The sequence below is a fragment of the Juglans regia genome, chromosome 5 (assembly GCF_001411555.2).
Source record: "Juglans regia cultivar Chandler chromosome 5, Walnut 2.0, whole genome shotgun sequence".
NCBI classification, from domain to species: domain Eukaryota; kingdom Viridiplantae; phylum Streptophyta; class Magnoliopsida; order Fagales; family Juglandaceae; genus Juglans; species Juglans regia.
The window spans coordinates 15,472,685-15,492,923 of NC_049905.1; the positions used below are offsets into that span (position 1 = coordinate 15,472,685).

At 35.8% G+C, this 20,239-nt stretch overlaps 3 protein-coding genes across 4 annotated transcripts; 1 reads left to right on the forward strand and 2 right to left on the reverse strand.

Annotated features, from left to right (window-relative positions):
- The first annotated feature begins 534 nt into the window (after positions 1 to 534).
- LOC108997801 lies at positions 535 to 1,416 on the forward strand. The gene has a single exon (XM_018974176.2). It carries the CDS (start codon positions 535 to 537, stop codon positions 1,414 to 1,416), a length of 882 nt encoding a protein of 293 aa, XP_018829721.2.
- Positions 1,417 to 10,270: 8,854 nt separating this feature from the next.
- LOC109006132 (DEAD-box ATP-dependent RNA helicase 41) lies at positions 10,271 to 13,613 on the reverse strand. 2 transcript variants are annotated; one of them, XM_018985310.2, is made up of 3 exons: positions 13,518 to 13,613; positions 13,189 to 13,317; positions 10,271 to 12,569 (listed from the first exon to the last, which is right to left on the reverse strand). In XM_018985310.2, the coding sequence occupies exons 2-3, from the start codon at positions 13,256 to 13,258 to the stop codon at positions 11,032 to 11,034; spliced, it is 1,608 nt and encodes a 535-aa protein (XP_018840855.2). In that variant the 5' UTR covers positions 13,259 to 13,317; positions 13,518 to 13,613; the 3' UTR covers positions 10,271 to 11,031. The 2 variants fall into 2 exon arrangements, with proteins under 2 accessions (XP_018840855.2, XP_018840854.2); XM_018985309.2 differs by having other exon boundaries at positions 10,271 to 12,572; positions 13,518 to 13,604.
- Positions 13,614 to 14,697: 1,084 nt separating this feature from the next.
- LOC108997806 (glutathione S-transferase T3-like) lies at positions 14,698 to 17,978 on the reverse strand. The gene is made up of 4 exons (XM_018974178.2): positions 17,845 to 17,978; positions 15,756 to 16,194; positions 15,122 to 15,677; positions 14,698 to 14,816 (listed from the first exon to the last, which is right to left on the reverse strand). Exons 2-4 carry the CDS (start codon positions 15,930 to 15,932, stop codon positions 14,758 to 14,760), a joined length of 792 nt encoding a protein of 263 aa, XP_018829723.1. The 5' UTR covers positions 15,933 to 16,194; positions 17,845 to 17,978; the 3' UTR covers positions 14,698 to 14,757.
- Between the last annotated feature and the right edge of the window lie 2,261 nt (positions 17,979 to 20,239).

Consider the following 20,239-nt stretch of genomic DNA (forward strand, 5'->3'; position numbering starts at 1 on the left):
GAAGTGAATCTAATAAGAATAATATTACCCGCTTAGTTGCAATTTACTTTTCAGAAGTCCTCTTGACGTAGTACCATTGACATAAAAAGGTAGAAGTAGTTTAGGTGAGATTTGGATTTAAAATCTATCTCAACTTATCTTATGTTATTATTATAATTTTTTTAAATTTTTACATAAAATATAATAAATAATTCAATTTTTTCAAATCTCAAAACAACTTTTTAAAATTCTCACACTAAATATAATAAATAATTTAATTTTTATTCTACTATTCACAAATCGTCTCAACCCATCTCTGAATTCAAACCTCTAGTCTTCCTTTTTTTCTTTTTAATATTCGAACGTCCTTTTAATTTGAATATATATATTTTAATAAATCACATGACATTATATGGTAATGCTACTTGAGCATTAAGTAAATAGTTCAATAACAATACATACCTAAATTATCTGAGTCTCCTCTCTGATTTTGCCTAGGCGATCTCAGAGGTGGTGTTTTTGAGTTATTGAGTGAGTCAGTTATGCAGTTAAATGATGGAGGACATTGAAGTGCGATGGAAACAACTACGTCTCTTGGAGGAGGAGGAGGTGGTGCTTGAAATCCCGTTCGGAGAGAAGGAAGATGTTAAAAAGAAAGGTGATCTTAGTCTTATTGGGAAAGTCTGTAGCGATCGAAGTGTGGGGAAGGATATTATATCGAATGCTATGGCTAAAATTTGGAGAATTAGTAAGAGGGCTATTTTTCAAGAGGTAGATAAGAACGTCTTTGTGTTGACGTTTGCAACACATGCCGATAAACAACGTATTCTCGATGGGCGTCCATGGCTCTTTGACAATGTGTTATTTCCCTTACGTCCATATGATGGCCTGCTACTCCCTGGGCAGATCAAATTTGAAAGTGAGATTTTCTGGGTACAGCTCCATGATCTCCCATTGGGTCTTATGACAAGGGAGTGTGGTGAACGGATTGGTGGCTCTGTGGGTAAGGTGATAGCGGTGGATGTGGCGGATGATGGAATCGGGTGGGGAAGATTTTTACGTGTGAAAATTGAAATATCTCTTTATAAACCTGTTGCTCGAGGAAGATTTATTAACCATAAGGGTGATAAATTATGGATCTCATTTCAATACGAAAAATTACCAAAGATATGTTTCAGGTGCGGGTGTATTGCACATATTCAAACGGGGTGTTCTATGGATGCTACTGGACGGCAAGATTCGTATATTAGTGATGTCATGCAGTTTGGTGCATGGCTTCGTGTAGATGGAGGGTTACGACGTCGAGTATCTCCGTTATCTTCTGACACTAGTTTTGTTGGGAAGGAGGGTGAGTCTCACAAGAAGGATGCTGCAAGGGAAGGGTCGGTTGGTAGCTCTGAACATGGCGGACAGCGGAAGGAGATGGAGGTGGTATAGGGTGTACAAGCTGACGTGGGAGGTGGTTGCGGCAAGTCCACGAAAGCAGGAGGAATTGTAGGGGTTGGGGGTGATCCAATTCGGGTTTTTAAAAATTGGGATAAGAGAGATTCTCTGGATGAGTTTGAAAATAAGGATAAAATGGCTCAGTCTTGCAGGGGGGGAAGGTAACGACTCTGAGCATATTACGGTATATTCGGCTAGGGAGGAGTTTCCGTCTGATTCTGTTTATTTCTCGAACATTATTCGTGACAAGATACCAATATTGGGCCGTGAGGCCTATTTAGAACCAATTCAGTTGGTATCTTCTGAGGTGGGTCTGGGGCCCAATAGTTCTGCCAAAATGGGTGAGAAGCCCAGGTGTCCTGATTCCAATTCTATTGAGAATATTACAGTCTCACCTCCACGAGTTATCTCTAATATACAACAAGGAGTTCTGCCAGATAGTGGGAAGCCTGACTCTTTGCATAATGGGAGAGGAAAGTGGAAGCGAAGAGCTAGAGGTCGAGGCAAAACTTCTCTTCAACCAGTGGTGCAGAATGGGAGGAAACGCTTGCTTGATGAGGATGATGCTACTCTTTCAGACTTAGTTTTTTTAAAGAAAGGAAAAACTGGTGATGTTACACATCACGGATTGGCGGAGGCTGGTTCCCAGCCCCGCCAAGCATTATGAAACTACTTAGCTGGAACTGCCGGGGGCTTGGGAACCCCCGAACAGTTCAATATCTTTGCTCCCTAGTGAAGACTAAAGGGCCCAAGATGGTATTTGTAATGGAAACTAAAATGGCTGCTGGCCGTGCCAAGTTTATTGCTCAGAAGGCAAGGTTTGAGAATTGTATTGGTGTTGATGCAGCGGGTAGAAGTGGTGGTCTTATGATCATGTGGAAAGAAGAGATTAATGTTGAGCTAGTAAATTACTCTTCCGGCCATATAAATGTTATAGTTTCTAGTGTGATGGGTGATTCTAGATGGTTTCTTACATGCTTCTATGGTCATCCTGATGTTAGCCAAAGGAAAGGAGTTTGGGAGTTACTAAAATCCTTCAAGCCTGATGGCATGGGCTGGTGTGTTATTGGGGATTTTAATGAGATTCTATCACATGATGAGAAGGTGGGGGGTTGTTTGAGGAGCGAGAATCAGATGAACCTGTTTAGACAAGTTTTAGAACAAGGAAACTTGGATGATTTGGGATGGACGGGGGAGAAATTTACCTGGAGTAATAGGCGTGAAGATGATACCTATACGAAAGAGAGATTAGACAGAGTATTGGCTAATCAATCTTGGATAGATGGAAATAGGAGCTTCAGAGTTGAAACACTACCTGCTATTTGCTCTGACCATAGACCGATATTGTTAGATTGTGGATGGTCTGTTTCTGCTCGAAGAAGGGGGCACAATAGCTTTCAGTATGAGCTGAATTGGGGGAGGGAAGAGAGCTGTTCTTCTTTGATAGCTGTAGAATGGCGGAAAAGGTGCATTGGAAGGTCTGTACTTGAATCTGTACAAGCTAAACTCGAAGTTTGTAGCAAGGGTCTCAAGAAGTGGAGTAAGCACATGGACTATGAGAGAACACAAGCTATTAAGAACAAGACTATATTGTTAGCACAGTTGCAAGTAAATGAGCTTCAAAGCACTTTGGCTGCCCAGAAACAATTGCAGAAGGATATTGATATTCTATTGGATCAAGAAGACCTCAAATGGAAGCAAAGAGCAAAGCGCCATTGGCTGGAAAAAGGTGACAGAAACACAAAATTTTACCATGCTTGTGTCAATCAGCAAAGGAAGAAGAACTACATAAGAAGCATAAAGAATGGTGATGGTGTGGTGCTCACAGATATTGAAGACATAATACACGGCTTCAGACAACACTTCTCTCAGGTTTTTCTCTCTACTAACCCCTCTAGAGAGTGTATAAATAAGTGCTTAGAAGGAGTAAACTCAAGAGTTTCTGAAACTATGAGGAGGGATCTGGAAAAGGATTTTACTAATGAGGAAGTATTCTTTGCGTTAAAACAAATGTCCCCTTTTAAAGCTCCCGGACCAGATGGCTTTAGTGCTGGATTTTTCTTAGATCATTGGGGGATAGTGGGCAAGGAAGTTACCCAAGCTGTGCTGGACTTCTTGAAAGATGGTGAAATGCCTGCATGTTTAAATCACACCATAATTGCTCTGGTTCCTAAGGTAAACCCCCCTTCCTCTATGAATGAATTTAGACCTATTAGTTTATATAATGTTCTGTATAAACTAATATCAACAGTTCTTGCTAATCGGATGAAAAATGTGCTGCATGGGGTTGTTTCTTGGAACCAAAGTGCTTTTATTCCTGGAAGGCTTATCACAGATAACGTTATGGTGGCATATGAACTGTTACACACAATGCAGGCAAGACAAAAAGGTAAAATTGGTAGCATGGCGATTAAACTTGACATGTCCAAAGCATATGATAGGGTGGAGTGGGATTTTCTAGAGTCTATCATGATGAAGATGGGTTTTGGTGGAAGATGGACTAAATTAATTATGCTTTGTGTAAAATCAGTTACATATTCTGTTAAAGTGAATGGTATCCTAGGCCAAACTATTGTTCCATCAAGAGAGTTACGACAAGGTGATCCTTTGTCACCATATTTGTTCCTTCTTTGTGCTGAGGGCCTTAGTTCCCTTTTCCAACAAGCTGAGAGTAGTGGTACCATTCATGGAGTAGCTGCCTCAAGGGGTGGGATGTCTATTAACCACCTGTTATTTGCAGACGATTGTGTCATATTTTGTCGAGCCAAGCAAGAAGAATGGTGTTCGGTTGAGCAGATTTTATGCTTGTACGAATGTGCTTCTGGTCAAACATTGAACAAGGAAAAGACTTCTATTATCTTCAGTCCTAGCACAAATCTAGAAGAAAAGGAGATGATTGTTGATTCCACCAATGGAGTGTTGTGTGGGAACTTTAATAGGTACTTAGGTTTACCTACTATGGTAGGAAGATCTAAGTACAATACCTTTAGACACTTAAAGGAGAAAGTTTGGAGGAGATTGAGCAGTTGGAAATCTGAGATGTTGTCCTCGGCAGGGAAGGAAATTCTGATTAAGAGTGTGTTGCAAGCAATACCTGCTTATACCATGAGTGTCTTCAGACTCCCTTCTGTTTTGTTAAAAGAGATTGAGGCTATGTTGTCTCGTTTTTGGTAGAGCCACAAGAGAGGGTCCAATAACATTCATTGGAGGAGCTGGGAAAGGCTTGGGGAAGTGAAGAACAAAGGAGGACTTGGCTTCAGGAATCTGAACAGTTTTAACAAGGCATTACTGGCTAAACAAGTTTGGAGATTTATTCAATACCCAAACTCTTTGGTGTCACAGATCTTTAAAAGTAAATATTTCAAAAACTGTGATGTATTGGAATCTAAAAAAGGTTACTCTCCTTCTCATGTTTGGAGGAGCATTTGGTCTTCCATTAGTTTGGTTAAGGCAGGTGCAGTATGGAGAGTTGGAAATGGGCATACAATTAGAGTATGGCATGACAAATGGATTCCACAACCTACTTCATACAAAGTTCAGTCTCCCATTAATCAGTTAAATGCTATCTCTACAGTTGCTGAGCTTATAGACGAGGCTACTGGCAAATGGAAGACTGATCTAGTGGGAGCAGTGTTCAACCGAGAGGAGGCACAACTCATATGTAGTATTCCTCTCAGCACGAGAAATACAAGTGATAGACTGATGTGGGTTAGAAACACAAGAGGGAATTTCACAGTTAAAAGTGCCTACTTTCTAGACTATGTTTTGACAAAGCAGTCTCAAGGGGAGCCTTCAAATGCAGAAGCTGATGATGTGGTCTGGAGGAAGTTGTGGAAGTTGCAAGTCCCAGGAAAAATCAAACAGTTTCTCTGGAAGGCTTTAAATGGAATACTTCCTACAAGACAGATGCTATGGAAGAAACATATAGTTGATGAGGTTTGGTGTCCTGTGTGTAAGAGAGCTGAGGAGTCGGCTATTCATGCTCTTTGGAACTGCCCTGCATCTATGGATGTTTGGGGTGACAATGATAGCCCTCTAAGGAAGTGGAACTCCAACTTTTTTGATCTTAAGTTGCTGTGGGAAGAACTTTTCAATAGAGTGGAGGTGTCAATACTCGATCAAGTTGCTGCAATCTTTTATAAGATTTGGATTAGAAGAAACTGTTTTGTTTTTGAAAATTCTTTTAAGGGTCCAGCTGCTCTTCTAAGATCTGCTCTATCTGATGTGGAGCTCTTTCATAACCTGTTTCAAGACTCAATATCCTTGGCTGACAGGTTGCCTCAACAGGTTTCTGTCATTAGTTGGATTCCTCCAATAGAGGATTTATGCAAACTGAACTTTGATGCTGCTTATGATGCTGAAGGCAGTCTAATGGGCTATGGAATCGTGGTAAGAAACTTCAGAGGGGAAGTTGAGATAGTGGTGTCTGGTCCAAGATCCTATGTTTGTTCTGCATTCACAGCAGAGTGCTATGCTCTTATGAGGGGAATTCATCTATGCCTTGAATTGAATATTCATAAGGTGCTTTTCGAAGGGGATGCTAAACAAGTCATCGATGAGGTAAAGGGATGCATTCCAAATCTGTCTTGGAAGGGTCATCTGATAGATGATATTCAAGTATTATTGTCTGCTCAAGATGGGTGGGATATTTGTTTTGTTAGAAGAGAGGGAAATAAGGACAAAGAGAGGGAAATAAGGCTGCACATGCGGCTGCTAAATTAGGATTACTTTTAGAAAGTGAATCAGTGTGGGTTGAGGATGGTCCTCAAGAGGTTATGTCTGTTACTCACCATGAGAAGTCATGTATTCTTTGATTCTATTAATGAGATTTGGTTTTATCAAAAAAAAAAAAAAAAAATACATACCTAATAAAAGGGAATGATACCCTTACACCTTATTTACTACTATTTTATTACTCAATTAATTTTTTTTTTTTTTTTTTTTGCTATTTGAATTTGGACTAAAATTTCCAAAACGTGACATTCTTGCTCTTTGAGTTATTTTTTTATTAAATTGAATTTATTTTTAATTAAATTACATAATTACGTTGGTTGATTGAATTTATTTTCTTAAAAATGAATTTATAAAATTAAATTTATTTTTAATTAAATTATATGATAACATTGATTGATTAAATTTATTTTTTCCTAAGTTACGAAAATTTTTTAATTCAGATTCAAATAGTAAAAACGGAAGGAAAAAAAATTTGAGTTGTAAAACGGTAGACCCCTAATAAATTGTTTACCGTGATGACGGTTAGAGCAATCAATTGGTTGGAATGGATTGGAACATCTATTCTAGAAGATCCTACGGCAGTAAGATGCGTACTAGTCTGACCATATCATGTATCTTTCCACTTATGGTTATGCCCGCTATACGATGGTATCTTCACTTACCTTCACAGAAATCATGAGTAATATTCAAGTTGATGGCTTGATAATCAAATTCTTTGTAAGCCCATATTATTTTATCGTGTAAATCAATTAATCCCACACCTTATATTTTATGAAAAATATTCGTATATTCTATAAAAAAAAATCTTCACACTCTACGAAAAAATTATAAGTGTAGAGTATGAGAGTGAATACTGATTAATGTAGAATAATATTCGTAAATGCTGGTAGTGGGGCAAAGGAAGAACGCAATCTTGACATTCAGACTCAACACGACTGCTTTGTTATGTTTTAAGAACTTATGATACTATAATTGAGGGTGGTGATATACCATCACTTTATCAGTCAGCTCGAGTTGGAAATTTCGGTTACTTCTTCAACAACCCGAGTCCTGGGAACTATTTTGTTGATCTTTAGTTTGCTGAAATTATAAATACAAATGGTCTTAGAGGATTGAGAGTATTTGATGTGTTCATGCAGAAAGAAAGAAGAATGTTATATATCAGTCATTATTTACTCTCACACTCCACACTTATAACTTTTTTATAGGGTATATAAATATTTTTTATAGGGTGTGAGAGTATTTTTTGTACGGTGTAAGATGGTAGGATGGTGAATAGTGATTGATGAGAAAAATATTTAAAAAAAAAAAAAAAAACAAGTAAACCTAAATAAATAAAAATTTCAGTACATTGAATTTGTCCACTTTCTATCAGTTTTTCTGTTTTGAGTTTATACGCATTCTGAGAGATTTTTTTTTTCATTGAAAAATGTAGGTTCTATATTAACTTTATATCTATTCTCCTGTTGGAGCCAACAGGGCATTGCAGATGGTATGCTAGAGTTCCTGTGGGGGAGGATGGGACAATTGTAACAAGGTTTGAGGGAGCTAATTGAAACCCAATAGTATTGAGACTCATATCTTCTCTTCAAAATGGAGCTAAAGGTGGCAGCAAAATTACTTGGTATCTTCTCTTCAAGTTTAAGTTGCTATATCAAACTTATAGTATCAAGACTCGTGTCTTATCATACAACTTGACTGTCTCGTTTATTTTTATAATTCATTTCAATTAATTTATTTCATTTCATCTAATTATTATAATTTTTAAAATTTTTTATATAAAATAAAATAGATAATTAAACTTTTTTAAATAAAAAATAATATTAAAAAAATATATTTAAATAATATTTTATTTAATATTTAATTTTAATCTCAATTCATCTCATCTCATCTCATTTCTTTTATAAAAACAAACGAAGACTAAAGCATCCCATGTTAAACATGGATCTGTCATATGTAACAATTGTGCTGTTTAGATAGAAATTTATATTACTTTGACTTGGAGTTTAATGTGGTTGGCAGAATAAGTACTTAAGGATGATATCTACTGCTGATCTGTACTTCCAAACTTCGACCAGTGGACTCTGCTCTGTACTTTATAAGATTCAAATGGTGCTGTTATATTTTGTGATAATGCGGTGATAGTGAGAATGCATACACGGGACTGCATATGCTGGAATATTGTGAACGTGGTGTCTATGCAGAGCCCATATCTTGCTTAGAGCAGAGGCCAGAGTTTGAAATCTCCTATTTTGGGTTGTATTGCTATGCATCTCCTTTTTCACATCCATAGCTTGTTTATTGGTTTTGTTATATATTAGTCACTATTCATCCCCACACTCTACACCTAATAATTTTTTTTTTCCTTTTCATAGAATGTGAGGTGTGAGGTAGTGAATAATAACTGATGAGAAGAATTATTTCATGTTTATATAATATCAAGCCTTCTGCAAATGTGGGGAATGGGTCATATTGCTCTTGGCGATTCTGTAACGAAAATGAAAGTAGCACAATCAATGCATACAGTGCAAGCAGATTGTTAAATTGTGAAAATGAAAATAAAAATTAAAGCAGAAGTAGCACAATTTGCTGCTCAACTAGAGATGCTAATTGTATTGATTGTTTGATTGTGAAAATGAAAATGATTATTGGAGATTGTAGGAGATTATGAAAATGTAAACAAAAAATAATAATATTATTATTATTGAGAGTGAGATAGCTAATCTAATGTGGAATTTAAGTTTTGAGTGATTAGCCAAAAATAAAAAGTGACATATTAGCCAAATTTTGACTTTTGGAATTGTTAATCCAGTGAGAATGCTTATGGAATGGTCCTTCTGCAGACCAAACATGGCCTTTAGTCCTCTTGACACCATTGGTGCCCCCAAACGCCTTGTGGTCTTATATTTATTTAAAATAATGCTACTTGAACATATAAAACTTACTGCTCATATGACCCTCTTAATATGACACCACCATGTGATGCCACATGATTTATTAAAAAAATTAAAAACACACACAAAAGGGATAGAGAAAACCTAGAGTTTTAGTTTTCATTTTTTTGTATTTTTGGACGCTCTTTTCATTTGAATATAATTTTTTGTATTTTTTCGATAAACCACGTGACACTATATGATAGTGCCACGTCAAGAAGGTCATCTGAGTGATAAGTTTCAGATGACTCAGTAGCAGTACTCATTTATTTAACCCACAACCCAAATGCTTTTATAAATTACATAAATAAATATATAAATAGACTTCTTACAGTATGAAAAAACATCTCTTAAAATTCTCACTGGTAAAAAAAAAAAAAAAAAAATCTCTTAACATTCTCAAACACATTCACAACTCGAGACCACATCTCAATCTTTATTTTTCCATTTATCTATTTATCTTCGCAATCAGCAAGTAAATCCTGAAGATCATTGGACTCGCAAAAGAGTAGGCTATTCTTGCTGACGTAATTTTTCTTTTCTATAAAGTTCTCATTCTCCAATGCTTTATTCTGGTCATTACTAGTAGAGAATGAAAAAGGAGGGTTTCTATGAACGTATAAGACTTTCTGTGAGTGTTGGGACAAAATATTCGACTTTTCGAATTGTTATGTTATGATCGGTTATCTAATGCGGCTGGATTTAGGCACTTTTATATGTTAGTTAATTTTGTAGTTATATTTCTAAGAGTTTTGGAATTTTTAGAGAAATTTGTTCTATTTGATGAAATACTGTTTTCATTTATGTTTTGTGAAGTTACATAAAGAAAAATTAAGGTCTCGTTTGAATACAGAAATACTCTCAACCCATCTCATCTCATCATTATAATTTTCTCAAATTCTCATATAAAATATAATAAACAATTCAATTTTTTTTAAATCTTAAAATAATAATAACATTAAAAAATATTTTAATCATCTCATCTTATCCTACTATCCAGACGAGTCCCAATAATAATTTCTCCAAAGATAAAACATTTTCCCGTGGAAAGTAGGTCGTCATAAAAAGTAGGTAGTTATTCCTACTCTTTTATTTTGTGGTCCAGCATGTCCAAAAATAAAAAGTAGCTCTAATCATATCAGGTCTGAATTCTTATATCAGATCTGTCTACGTACCCTAGATTCCCAACAATTTTCGAAAAATTTCAGACAAAAAGAATAACCTGCATTCTAGTTTATGACAGTTAAAATGTAGGGATACTAGAATAGAGATTGTATGGCAATTACCAGGAAAAAAAAAAAAAAAATCACAGTTCTCAGTTGAAAATGGAAAAAAATAACAGACCACTAATGTCTGTTAAAGCTCTTCGTTTAGACCGGATATGCTCAAGACGGCAAGAATCTTACTTTGAAATTTGTCTCTCATGCTATGAAAAAACTCGTAGACCCATTGTACAGAATACTGTTCAGCATACCTTTTGGCAACCAGAGAAAGGGGCGTGCGTCATTTTCTTCTTAATACACAAATCCAATAGAAATTGCTCACTGCCCTCAGTAATTCAAAATAGTGCTCCAATATGCACTCTGTTCACTTCATCATGCAAACAAACATTTCCCAGGACAGCATATTTACAAACCATAAGAATCCCTCGAATTTCACAACCTATGTCCAACATCTGATTTCTAGACTGCAAATCAAAGTAGTTTTTGGCTGTACTCTGAGTACAAGCAGGATGGGACTGGTTCTATGTACTTTTTGCCACAACTGCACAACAAAATTATATTAGCATTGGAGAGTGCTATCAGCATTATGCGGCTATTCAGTATTCAGTGAGTCCACAAGTTTCGTTTTGCCTTATCCTATGAGAAGTTGTCTGTGTGACTCATTAAATATTTCCAACAAGTTGACTTGAAGCCAGAAAATAGATAAGGCAATTGAGACTTCAGCAGCCATGCTTTCTCCTTTTCTGGCCCTTGCCACTAGAGAATGAACCAGCTGCATATCGTGAAGTAACAAGCTCCCGAGGTACAGCTGCTCCAGCAGATTTTAAGATTTTAATCAGCTCTGGAAATATATTCTTATTTTCTTCATTCACAAATGCAATTGCTGTACCCTCCTCTCCCAATCTGGACGCCCTCCCTATCTGATGGATGTACTCCTTGACGGAATTAGGCATGTCAAACACTATTACCTGTCTCACAGCCAAGAGATCAACACCACGACCCAAAACCCCAGTGGCCACAAGAATAGGAACCTCTCCCATTAAAAACGACCGCATGATTTCTCTCCTCTCCTTCATGGTCTTTTCCCCATGGATTGATAAAGCTTTCATCCCAGTGCTGACTGTAATTGCATTAGATAGGAGATCTGCCCCAACTCTCGAACCAACATACACCACAACAGGTGGCATAAAATGCTTCTTACTGATTAAAATGTCGAAAAGCTTTTGCTTTTTATTCTTTGACTCAACCCAGATAGCTAGCTGCTTCACAGCCTTACTTGGTCTGTTAGGCTTGCCAACAGAGATGAAAACAATATCTTTTGCCATAGTGCTAGCCATCTTTACTTCCTCTTGTGAGATTGTTGCTGAATACATCAAGACCTGCGGTTGCGATAGAGCCTGAAAGATTTGCATGGCCTGATCTCGGAAACCCCTTTGAAGCATGGAATCCACCTCATCCAGTACAAATATCTTTACATCCTCTAGTTCAATATCATGCTTGGATAAAAGATCAATAAGCCTCCCTGGAGTTCCAATGATTAGTTCCACTCCTCCCTCAATGCGATGTCGTTGACCAGCCATAGCATCACCACCAACAACAAGTGCAGTTTTGAAAGGCAAACTCTTTGCAAGTAACTTGGCATGTTCTTCAACCTGTATACAGAGCTCCCTAGTTGGTGTTAGAACCATTGCTAATGGATTTTTCCGGTTTGAGGACCTCTCAAGGCGAATATTTGCACAATGAGAAACAATAGGAATGAGAAAGGAAGCTGTTTTCCCAGAGCCCGTGTCAGCCGAAACAAGAAGGTTTTTGCCTATCAAAGCAGCTGGGATTGCTTGCATCTGCACAGGTGTGGGCATGTCATATCCTGCTGCATCTATATTTTGAAGAAGCCTCTGAGGAAGATTACATGAAGAGAATGATAAGATGGGTGCCACAGCCAATTCACCCCTCACCTGAATTTCAAGTTTGCTTCTAAGCGACTTAGTCTCATCCATAGTTAAAGACTGAGATCCTGAGTTACTGTTCTCTCTAACATAAAAACACTCATCAGTTGCAGGTAATATTTGAGGAGTTTGGATACCAACTAACGATTGTGAGTTGACAACCCTGCATAGTAGGGCTTGTTTACATTCCAAACTGCAAATATCATCATCTGTCTCAGCACATATATACTCTCCATAGCGGCCACACATAACACATTTAGGCTCCCCCACATGGGCTTCTCTCTGGTCTGTACACCTCTCTTTAATTTTATCTGCTACATCAAGATTTAAAAAAAAAAAATACAAATATTTTTTTATAGGTAAAAAGAAAAACTTCTACACGCAGTACTTAAAAACTTCAATAGCAAAGCATTAAAAGAAATCAAAGAAATGCATTATCTAAGAATTTGAAAGACATCAGCTCCAGAGAAAATCAACCTGGGTACTAGCGTTTGTCAATCAGAATATAAAAGTAATCATTCTAACGAGACCAATCATAGGGGTACCAACAATAAGAAGACCAGAGACGTCACTCCACATGAAGTTTCATTTGAAATCATACTGATGAAATTAGAATTAAGAATTAAGTATTTTTCAATAATATCATCTACAATAAAAAAAAAAAAAAAACAACTATATAAGTTAGAACAAAAAGAAAGCTCAGCTTAATAGATTCCTGTCAAAAGAAAAAAGAGGAAATAGGAACAAGTTGGATTGCTAAGAAGAAAACATAGATATGGCAATGTAAAAACAATTAGACGAGTGAGTTGCGATCAGCCAAAAACTACAGCAGTGAAGCAAATAAACATCATCAAAGTGTTCTTTTGATGTCTTATTATTTCAGAAACAATCAAAATTTTAAACATTTAAGAGTTTCTGCATTAATATTACCGGTGGATACACTAACATCGGTTGATACCATTGGACTCTTGCATTGATTATCCTCGTTCCCGTCTGCCATGGATTGAACTCGATGAAGATCCAAGATAACAGAAAACCAGAAACAAGCTTAGCGAAACCCTAAGCATTGCAACCCCACAGAAAAATTTATCAGCAAAATAAAAGTTGTGTGATGGATCGATGAATACAAACATTATAAGAAATTTCCCACGGAAGCTTAGGGTTTAGGATAGTAAATGTGAAGCTAGAGTACAAAAGAAAAAGTAACAAATGAAAGAAATTCTTTCAAGTTTTCAGGAAGCTTTAACCGAAAGATATACCAATCTTTATAGATCAATTAAGTCGCTGCTTAGCCACAATCTGGAGGCTTCCAACGCAAACCTCGTCGGATTCTCGTCCGATGTTGTTGTTAATATGATAAGCTTTTAATAATCCTTTCGCACGTGTGGTACCATAAATAGAAGGAAAATTAAGAGACTTAGGGTAGGTTTGGGGAGTGAGATGAGAATTTTGTGTTTTGTTTTGAAGTTTAAAATATTAAGTTTTAATATTATTATTGTTTTGGGATTTGAAAAATGTGTATTGGAATTTGAAAAAGTTGAATTGTTTATTATATTTTGTATGGAGATTTGAAAAATGTGTAATAATGAGATGAGATCAGATGAGAATTTTGTGTTTTGTTTTATGCCCCAATCCTGCCCTTAGATGTTTGGATTCGAATATGACTTGAAATAACTTGAGATGAGATGAGTTGAGATTGATTGTGAATAATAATAAGATGAGTTGTGAATAGTAGTGAGATTTATGAGTTAAAGTTGTTGAATAGTAATGAATAGTAGTGAGATGAGTTGAGATGAGCTGAGATGAACTGAGATAACTTGCGAATCCAAACGCCCTAAAAGTTCTATTGTATTTTTTAGAAAGAAATTATAAAAAAAAAATCATATACAATTTAAAAATAAATTCAATTTTGAATCGGCGGTCTAAAATCGGCTAGAATCCGCCAGCATTCACATTGGATTAGCTATCTCCAAGTCAAAATTTGGCTAATATGATGACTTTTTGGCTTTTAACTAATGACTCAAAACTCTCACTTCACATTGAATTAGCTATTTCATTCTCTATAATAATAAAATATTATTATTTTTTAAATATATTTTTTAATATAATTTTTTTTAATTTCTATAATTTTTTTAATTTATTTATTTTTTCATAATCTCTAGCTATTCCCAACAAACCTCAATAATTATTTTCTTTTTTATTTTCACAACTCTCTCCCACAAGCATTTTTAGTTGAGCAACAAGTTGTGCTACTGCTATTATCATTTAAATACTACCACTATTGTTTACAATCCAACAATCTATACTTTCAGCACTTACATAATTGTTGTCCAAAATTTACAGATAAAATAAAATCACAACTTCAAACAAAACTTCTCAAGACAACTACAAATCAAATCACAAGTTTTACAAAGAGATAAAAAGAACTGACAACTCAAAAAGAAGCACTAGTCAGCTTATAGTTGCTGACCACTATTGCTGCCCACACATAACATCAGCTTAAGAAGATGCAGCACGCACATAACAGCAGCTCATAGTTGCTGACCACATACAACAACCTAAAAAATATAACAACAGAAACATATAGTTGCTCCTCAAAATTTATAAAAATTAGCACAAAACCAAGAAGTTTATTTCACATATAGTTGTTACCCACAAAATATAACAGCAGCAGTACCCATGAGGCCCACATTACAGCAATACGCAAAATATAACAACAACAGTGCCCACATCACAGCCTAAAATACAGCACTTCCTATGCACATAGTGGCTGCCCAGCCACTAAAACTAGCTAAAAAGTGTTTTATTATAATATTAAATAGATAACAACAACCCAAAATATAGACAATAAATGACTACACACCTCTGAAAGGTTGAGATGGAGATGGAGATGTAGATGTAGACGAAAACCGCCTCTTAGATTCCTCAAAAATTTCCTTTTGAAGATTTTGGAAATACTCTCGCTGCATTGCATTCATACCAGCAAGATCCAATTTTATTATCTTCATATCGGTCTTCCTCTTCTTTTCAGATACTAATTCAGACCTATCAGAGTTCGCTTTGATGGCCTCTTGCCTTCTCTCCCGCATGAACATGACTCTATCCTCGTGTATCTGAGTTAAGGAGGCATGAAATTCAGAGTCTGAAGCTTCCGTAGCCCTCCTCATTCTCTCCCTTTTTTTCTCAGTCTTCTTGCCTGGAGGTCTCTCAATAATGACCTCAACGTTCTCACCTACTGTGTTGTCTCCTACTGGAGTCGAGTCTGCAATAGCTAAACGTTTCCCAGGTAGTTTCCTTCTTGTTGACAACATTGACACATGTTGCTGCCATTTTGGTTGGTGTCTCAATAGACACCAACAGTGTTCCATGGTGTAGCTGGATTTCTCAATCTCTCTATACATGATTTTGGCCTTTTCAATCTAAATATGCCAAGGGAGAATGTGAGAATATAATTTCTCTAAATAATTTGCATATTTGAAATAGTTCGAAATTTATACCTTGTCTTGCTCCGTTGCACCACTTGAATGCAATGATTCTACTTGGGCTATAGCAGCACAAAACTTATTTGTACATTTTTTGATCACCGACCATCGATTGGTCAGTGACACAACAGAACGTTCTGGATTGCTAGATTTCTTATACTCATTGTAATAATCCAATATTCTATCCCACATTTGTGTAGATTTTTAGTCAGTTCCTCGAATAGAATCAATGTTAACGTTGAGCCAACCCGACACGAGGAGGTTGTCCTCCTCTACGGTGAAAGACACATCTCGTGCAGATTTCTTACTAGGTGGCCTTTTTTCACCTTCCAGTCGTGTTGGTTGGAGTACAACATTATCATTATTGCTACCCATTAGAGTGTTGGAGATACCTTGTTCACCACTTTCCAATAGGGTGGTGAAGAAGAGATCTTCATCAAATGTGGCGTCCATCCTTAAAGAGATTATTATTGTACAAAATCAGACGTAGATTATATGTAGATAATGAGTAAAAAGGCAAACATTAATTCAATGAACAACCATATCAAATGTAGTCTTTGAAAACAAAGGCAAACATTCAGCTCATGGATACATATAGTTGTTGCCCACGTTATCACAACCTGTGCAATCACTAATCTAAAAACACATGCAGTAAGATCACTAATCTAAAAACACATGATGTTCATCATTGGGAAAGAAATATATTGATATTTACAACCATTATTTTTATTATTTACTAATCTTTTATGCAAAGAGGAGTCTACATATTTCCAGTACAATACCCTCATTTGCTTTTCCTAAATTTATACAGTTTCCATGCTCATCAAATGTGAACTATTAAGTTCCAGTTTCCAACAAAATCAAAAACACAATTATCTAGTATACGGTGTTGAAATCTGAGAAAAATCCACATCTGCCCTTGGTGCTGAAACATTGCTATATCTAATATCTTCTACTCATAAAGAAAAATTAATCTGAGCTTGAGGCTTTGTTTGTTTTCAGGAAACATCTCATCTCATCTCATCTCATCTCACCTCATCATTACAATTTTTTCAAATCTCCACATAAAATAAAATAAACAATTCAACTTTTTCAAATTTCAAAACAAAAATAATATTAAAAAATATATTCTAACAATATTTTATTCAATTTTTTAATTTTAATCTCAACTCATCTCATCTCATCTCTGAAAACAAACGAGCTCCCTTTCGGAATGTTTCTATGTTGCAAAAGAAAATTGAACTCATTCAATATGTAATAATTGTTTTGACTCAAATAATTAGGTAGTCATTTGACCATTGACTTCAATAAGTTTCTTCCTGTAACAAAACAAATTCAGTAAATATTTAAAACAATATGCCCCAAGTATTAAGATTCTTGTTAATATCTTTTTCTTTATAAGATTTATAAGATTGTAAGATTTATGATCTAGATTAGGATTGTAATAACTACGTTCCAGAGTATATCTTAAGGGCATATGTCTTTCTTAACGATTGAATTTAATATTATGGGTATTAAGTGATATAGTTATTGTTCAGTATTTTGGTCCTTACTCTTTTGTAGTATTCCCACCAACACAAACCCTAGGTCTTACTCTGTTTCAGCCATGGACTACGTTACTGTTCAATATCATTTATCATATTTGAATTTCTTTAGCAATATTCTTACTCTGGTCCTTACTCTTTAGTAGTATTCCCACCAACACAAACCCCAGGTTCTTACACCTGATATGACTAAGCGCTAGGGGACATCAAAGATGAAGGAAGATTCCAATATTCACTTTAGGAAAGCAATGGACCTCAGACCTATAGAATATCGAGAGCTAATAGAGAGCATGGACAACTTAGGAATCATAACAGAAGAGACCTGGCAATATTCCCACCAACACAAACCCCAGGTCCTTACTCTGTTTTAGCCATGGACCACGACCCATCTTTAATTCCCACCAACCCACTAACTCCAACAAATTTCACCCAAATTTTAGCCGTTAAGCTCAACCTAGATTCACCCAAATTTCACTTACGAATTTCATTCAAATTTCACACAAGAAATTTTCAATCAAGAACATGAAAAATGAAGAGAAAGAGAGTAAGAGAAAACTCACCTGTGAGAATGGGCTTTGGCGTGAGCAATACGAAGGAGGAGCTGGCGACGAGGAAGAAGTGGGTTATCTTGGACTGAGTTGCTTATGGAGATGGGGAATGAAAAGGGAAATGTAAAATTTTTTATCCGTAGGAAAGAAACTGAAGTGGAGAGAGAAGAGAAATGGTGGGAAAGAAACGAAATGGAGAAAGAAGAAGTGTGTTTGGTGAGAAATATTAATTAAAAAATAAAATGACTGAGTTACAGTATTCTTCAAATATGAATTTGAAGAATGATTGTAGATCAAAATTCGGATGAAGATGTTATGGCTAATCCAATGCCAGTAAATTTACCCACAAATTCTTTATATTTGACTGAGCACTAGCATTTGGCTAAGTCAATGCCAGTGCTCTAAATCGGTCTGTTTCGTTTAGTTACTAAATCTCTCTCAATTCATCTCAATTTATTATTATAATTTTTTTAAATTCTAACACAAAATATAATAAATAATTCTATTTTTTAAAATTTTAAAATAATAATAATATTAAAAAATAATATTCTAATAATATTTTATTATCTCAATTCAACTCAATTCAATATTTAAACGTAACTTAAAATAGTTCAATAAACGATTCAAAAATTCATTAAAGCAGTTCAGTTTCAGACCAATTCGCCGTAAATCAAACCCTTTTTTCAAGCCATGATTAAAACAAGATATCCGTGTAAAAGGTTTATTTATACCCTCCAAGAAAAACATTAGCATCAGTTTGACTATCTTACTAACTAAAATTTTTCTAGTGTCATACTCTTTATCTTTTACATATACTAACTATTTAAAATCTAATTTCACATTAGATTATTCATCTAAACTCTATATAATAATAAACTATTATTTATTTTTAACTTTTATTATTATTATTTTTAACTAAATTCTTTTCATTATATTTTGTAGATCTACTAGTTACACTATATTTTCTAATCAAATAAAATATATTTTATTTTAATTACCATAATTTATAACGTGCACTTTTCGAATAGGTTTATTTTTATACAACATGGCCGTTATTTCCTTCGTTCTAACCAAATTATTTTTTTATGTATATTTTCAATGATATTCTTTTGACGCCAGACACAATAGGAGATTATTCGGACGGCTAGTTAAACAACAAACGAAAGTTCGAGATTGAGATTAAGAAAAATCACAAACGGAGAAAAACCCTTAAATAAACTCTGAGATTATGGTTTTACTATAAAATAATTCAATGATGATCTTCTAAAGCACACAAGTCGGACTTAAATAGCTAACGAAAAATGAAAAAATTGTAATTAAGGCCAAACAATAGGATACGGAATAAGATAACTATGGTTAAAATCTAGCGTAAGAATCGGAAATAAAATTGTTGTCAAATATAAATATTACCATTAAAAGAAAATTTATCAAAAATGGAAGAATTTACTAAAAGTGACGATTCGGAAGGAAAAATAGCTGATTTGGGGGTCAACAAGGGGCCCACCAGGTAAAGTGTGGTGACCATAGCGTGCGCGTCGAATAGAGCTTTCTGGATTGGTGTCATATGCGGGATTTTGGCACTCATAGTCAAAGTTATAGTTAAAATACTAATGTCGTCCCTTCTCCTCGCCTAACTGAGGAATAAGTCTTCTCGCTTAACTGAGAAATAAGTCGTTACTCGCCCCAATCCGATGAATACTGCTTCTCGCCCAAATCTGCCGCTTCACACCCGAATCTTAGGAATACTCATCTCCTCCCAGGTTTGGCGTTGGTCTACCTTCTCAAAGTAGCTCAGTGCTTTTAATGTTGCATTTGTCAGCTGAATCTCATCGGACTCAGATTCGGACTTGAATCCCCTGCATCAGCCTCCCCAAGTTGGAAAGAACTCGCACTTGAGTTCACGCCATCGTCGACAAAGCAGGGGTTGAGGTGTTTGACGTTGAACACATCTGAAGTCCTCATATGACTGGGAAGACGTAGTCTATATACATTTTCGTTGATCTTTTGGAGAACTTCACAAGGTCGAATCTTCCTATCCTTCAACTTCTTATACTCGCCAATAGGAAAACGATCACAGGTTAGTACAGCCCAAACAAAATCTCCAACATAAAAAAGTGTCCTAGCAGCGACAATTATTGGCGTGAACCTTGTACTGTGCATTGCTTGCCTGAATTGCTTGTTTGACTTGGTCATGCACTCCTTAAAGGTGTTCTACCATCTCCTCGGCCTTAACATTCAGGCGACCAATCCGTGCAATAGGGGCCAAATCAAGGACACCCAGTGGATTCTGACCATACACAACTTCAAATGGACTCAATCGAGTAGTCCACTTCTTGGATTGGTTTTAAGCAAACTCTGCATATGATAAGGCAAGGTCCCACTATTTTGGCTTAGTACTCGCCAAACT

What these genes read in the sequence shown, in the direction of transcription:
- LOC108997806 (XM_018974178.2), bottom strand. Translation starts at nt 15,932, where the DNA reads ATGTGGGATAGAATATTGGATTATTACAATGAGTATAAGAAATCTAGC. An exon ending in GTGCAACGGAGCAAGACAAG is followed by an intron (nt 15,678 to 15,755) that starts GTATAAATTTCG and finishes TGGCATATTTAG; the next exon opens with ATTGAAAAGGCCAAAATCAT. An exon ending in TCCATCTCAACCTTTCAGAG is followed by an intron (nt 14,817 to 15,121) that starts GTGTGTAGTCAT and finishes TATATTTTTTAG; the next exon opens with GTTGTTGTATGTGGTCAGCA.
- LOC108997801 (XM_018974176.2), top strand. Translation starts at nt 535, where the DNA reads ATGGAGGACATTGAAGTGCGATGGAAACAACTACGTCTCTTGGAGGAG.
- LOC109006132 (XM_018985309.2), bottom strand. Translation starts at nt 13,258, where the DNA reads ATGGCAGACGGGAACGAGGATAATCAATGCAAGAGTCCAATGGTATCA. An exon ending in CGATGTTAGTGTATCCACCG is followed by an intron (nt 12,573 to 13,188) that starts GTAATATTAATG and finishes ATCTTGATGTAG; the next exon opens with CAGATAAAATTAAAGAGAGG.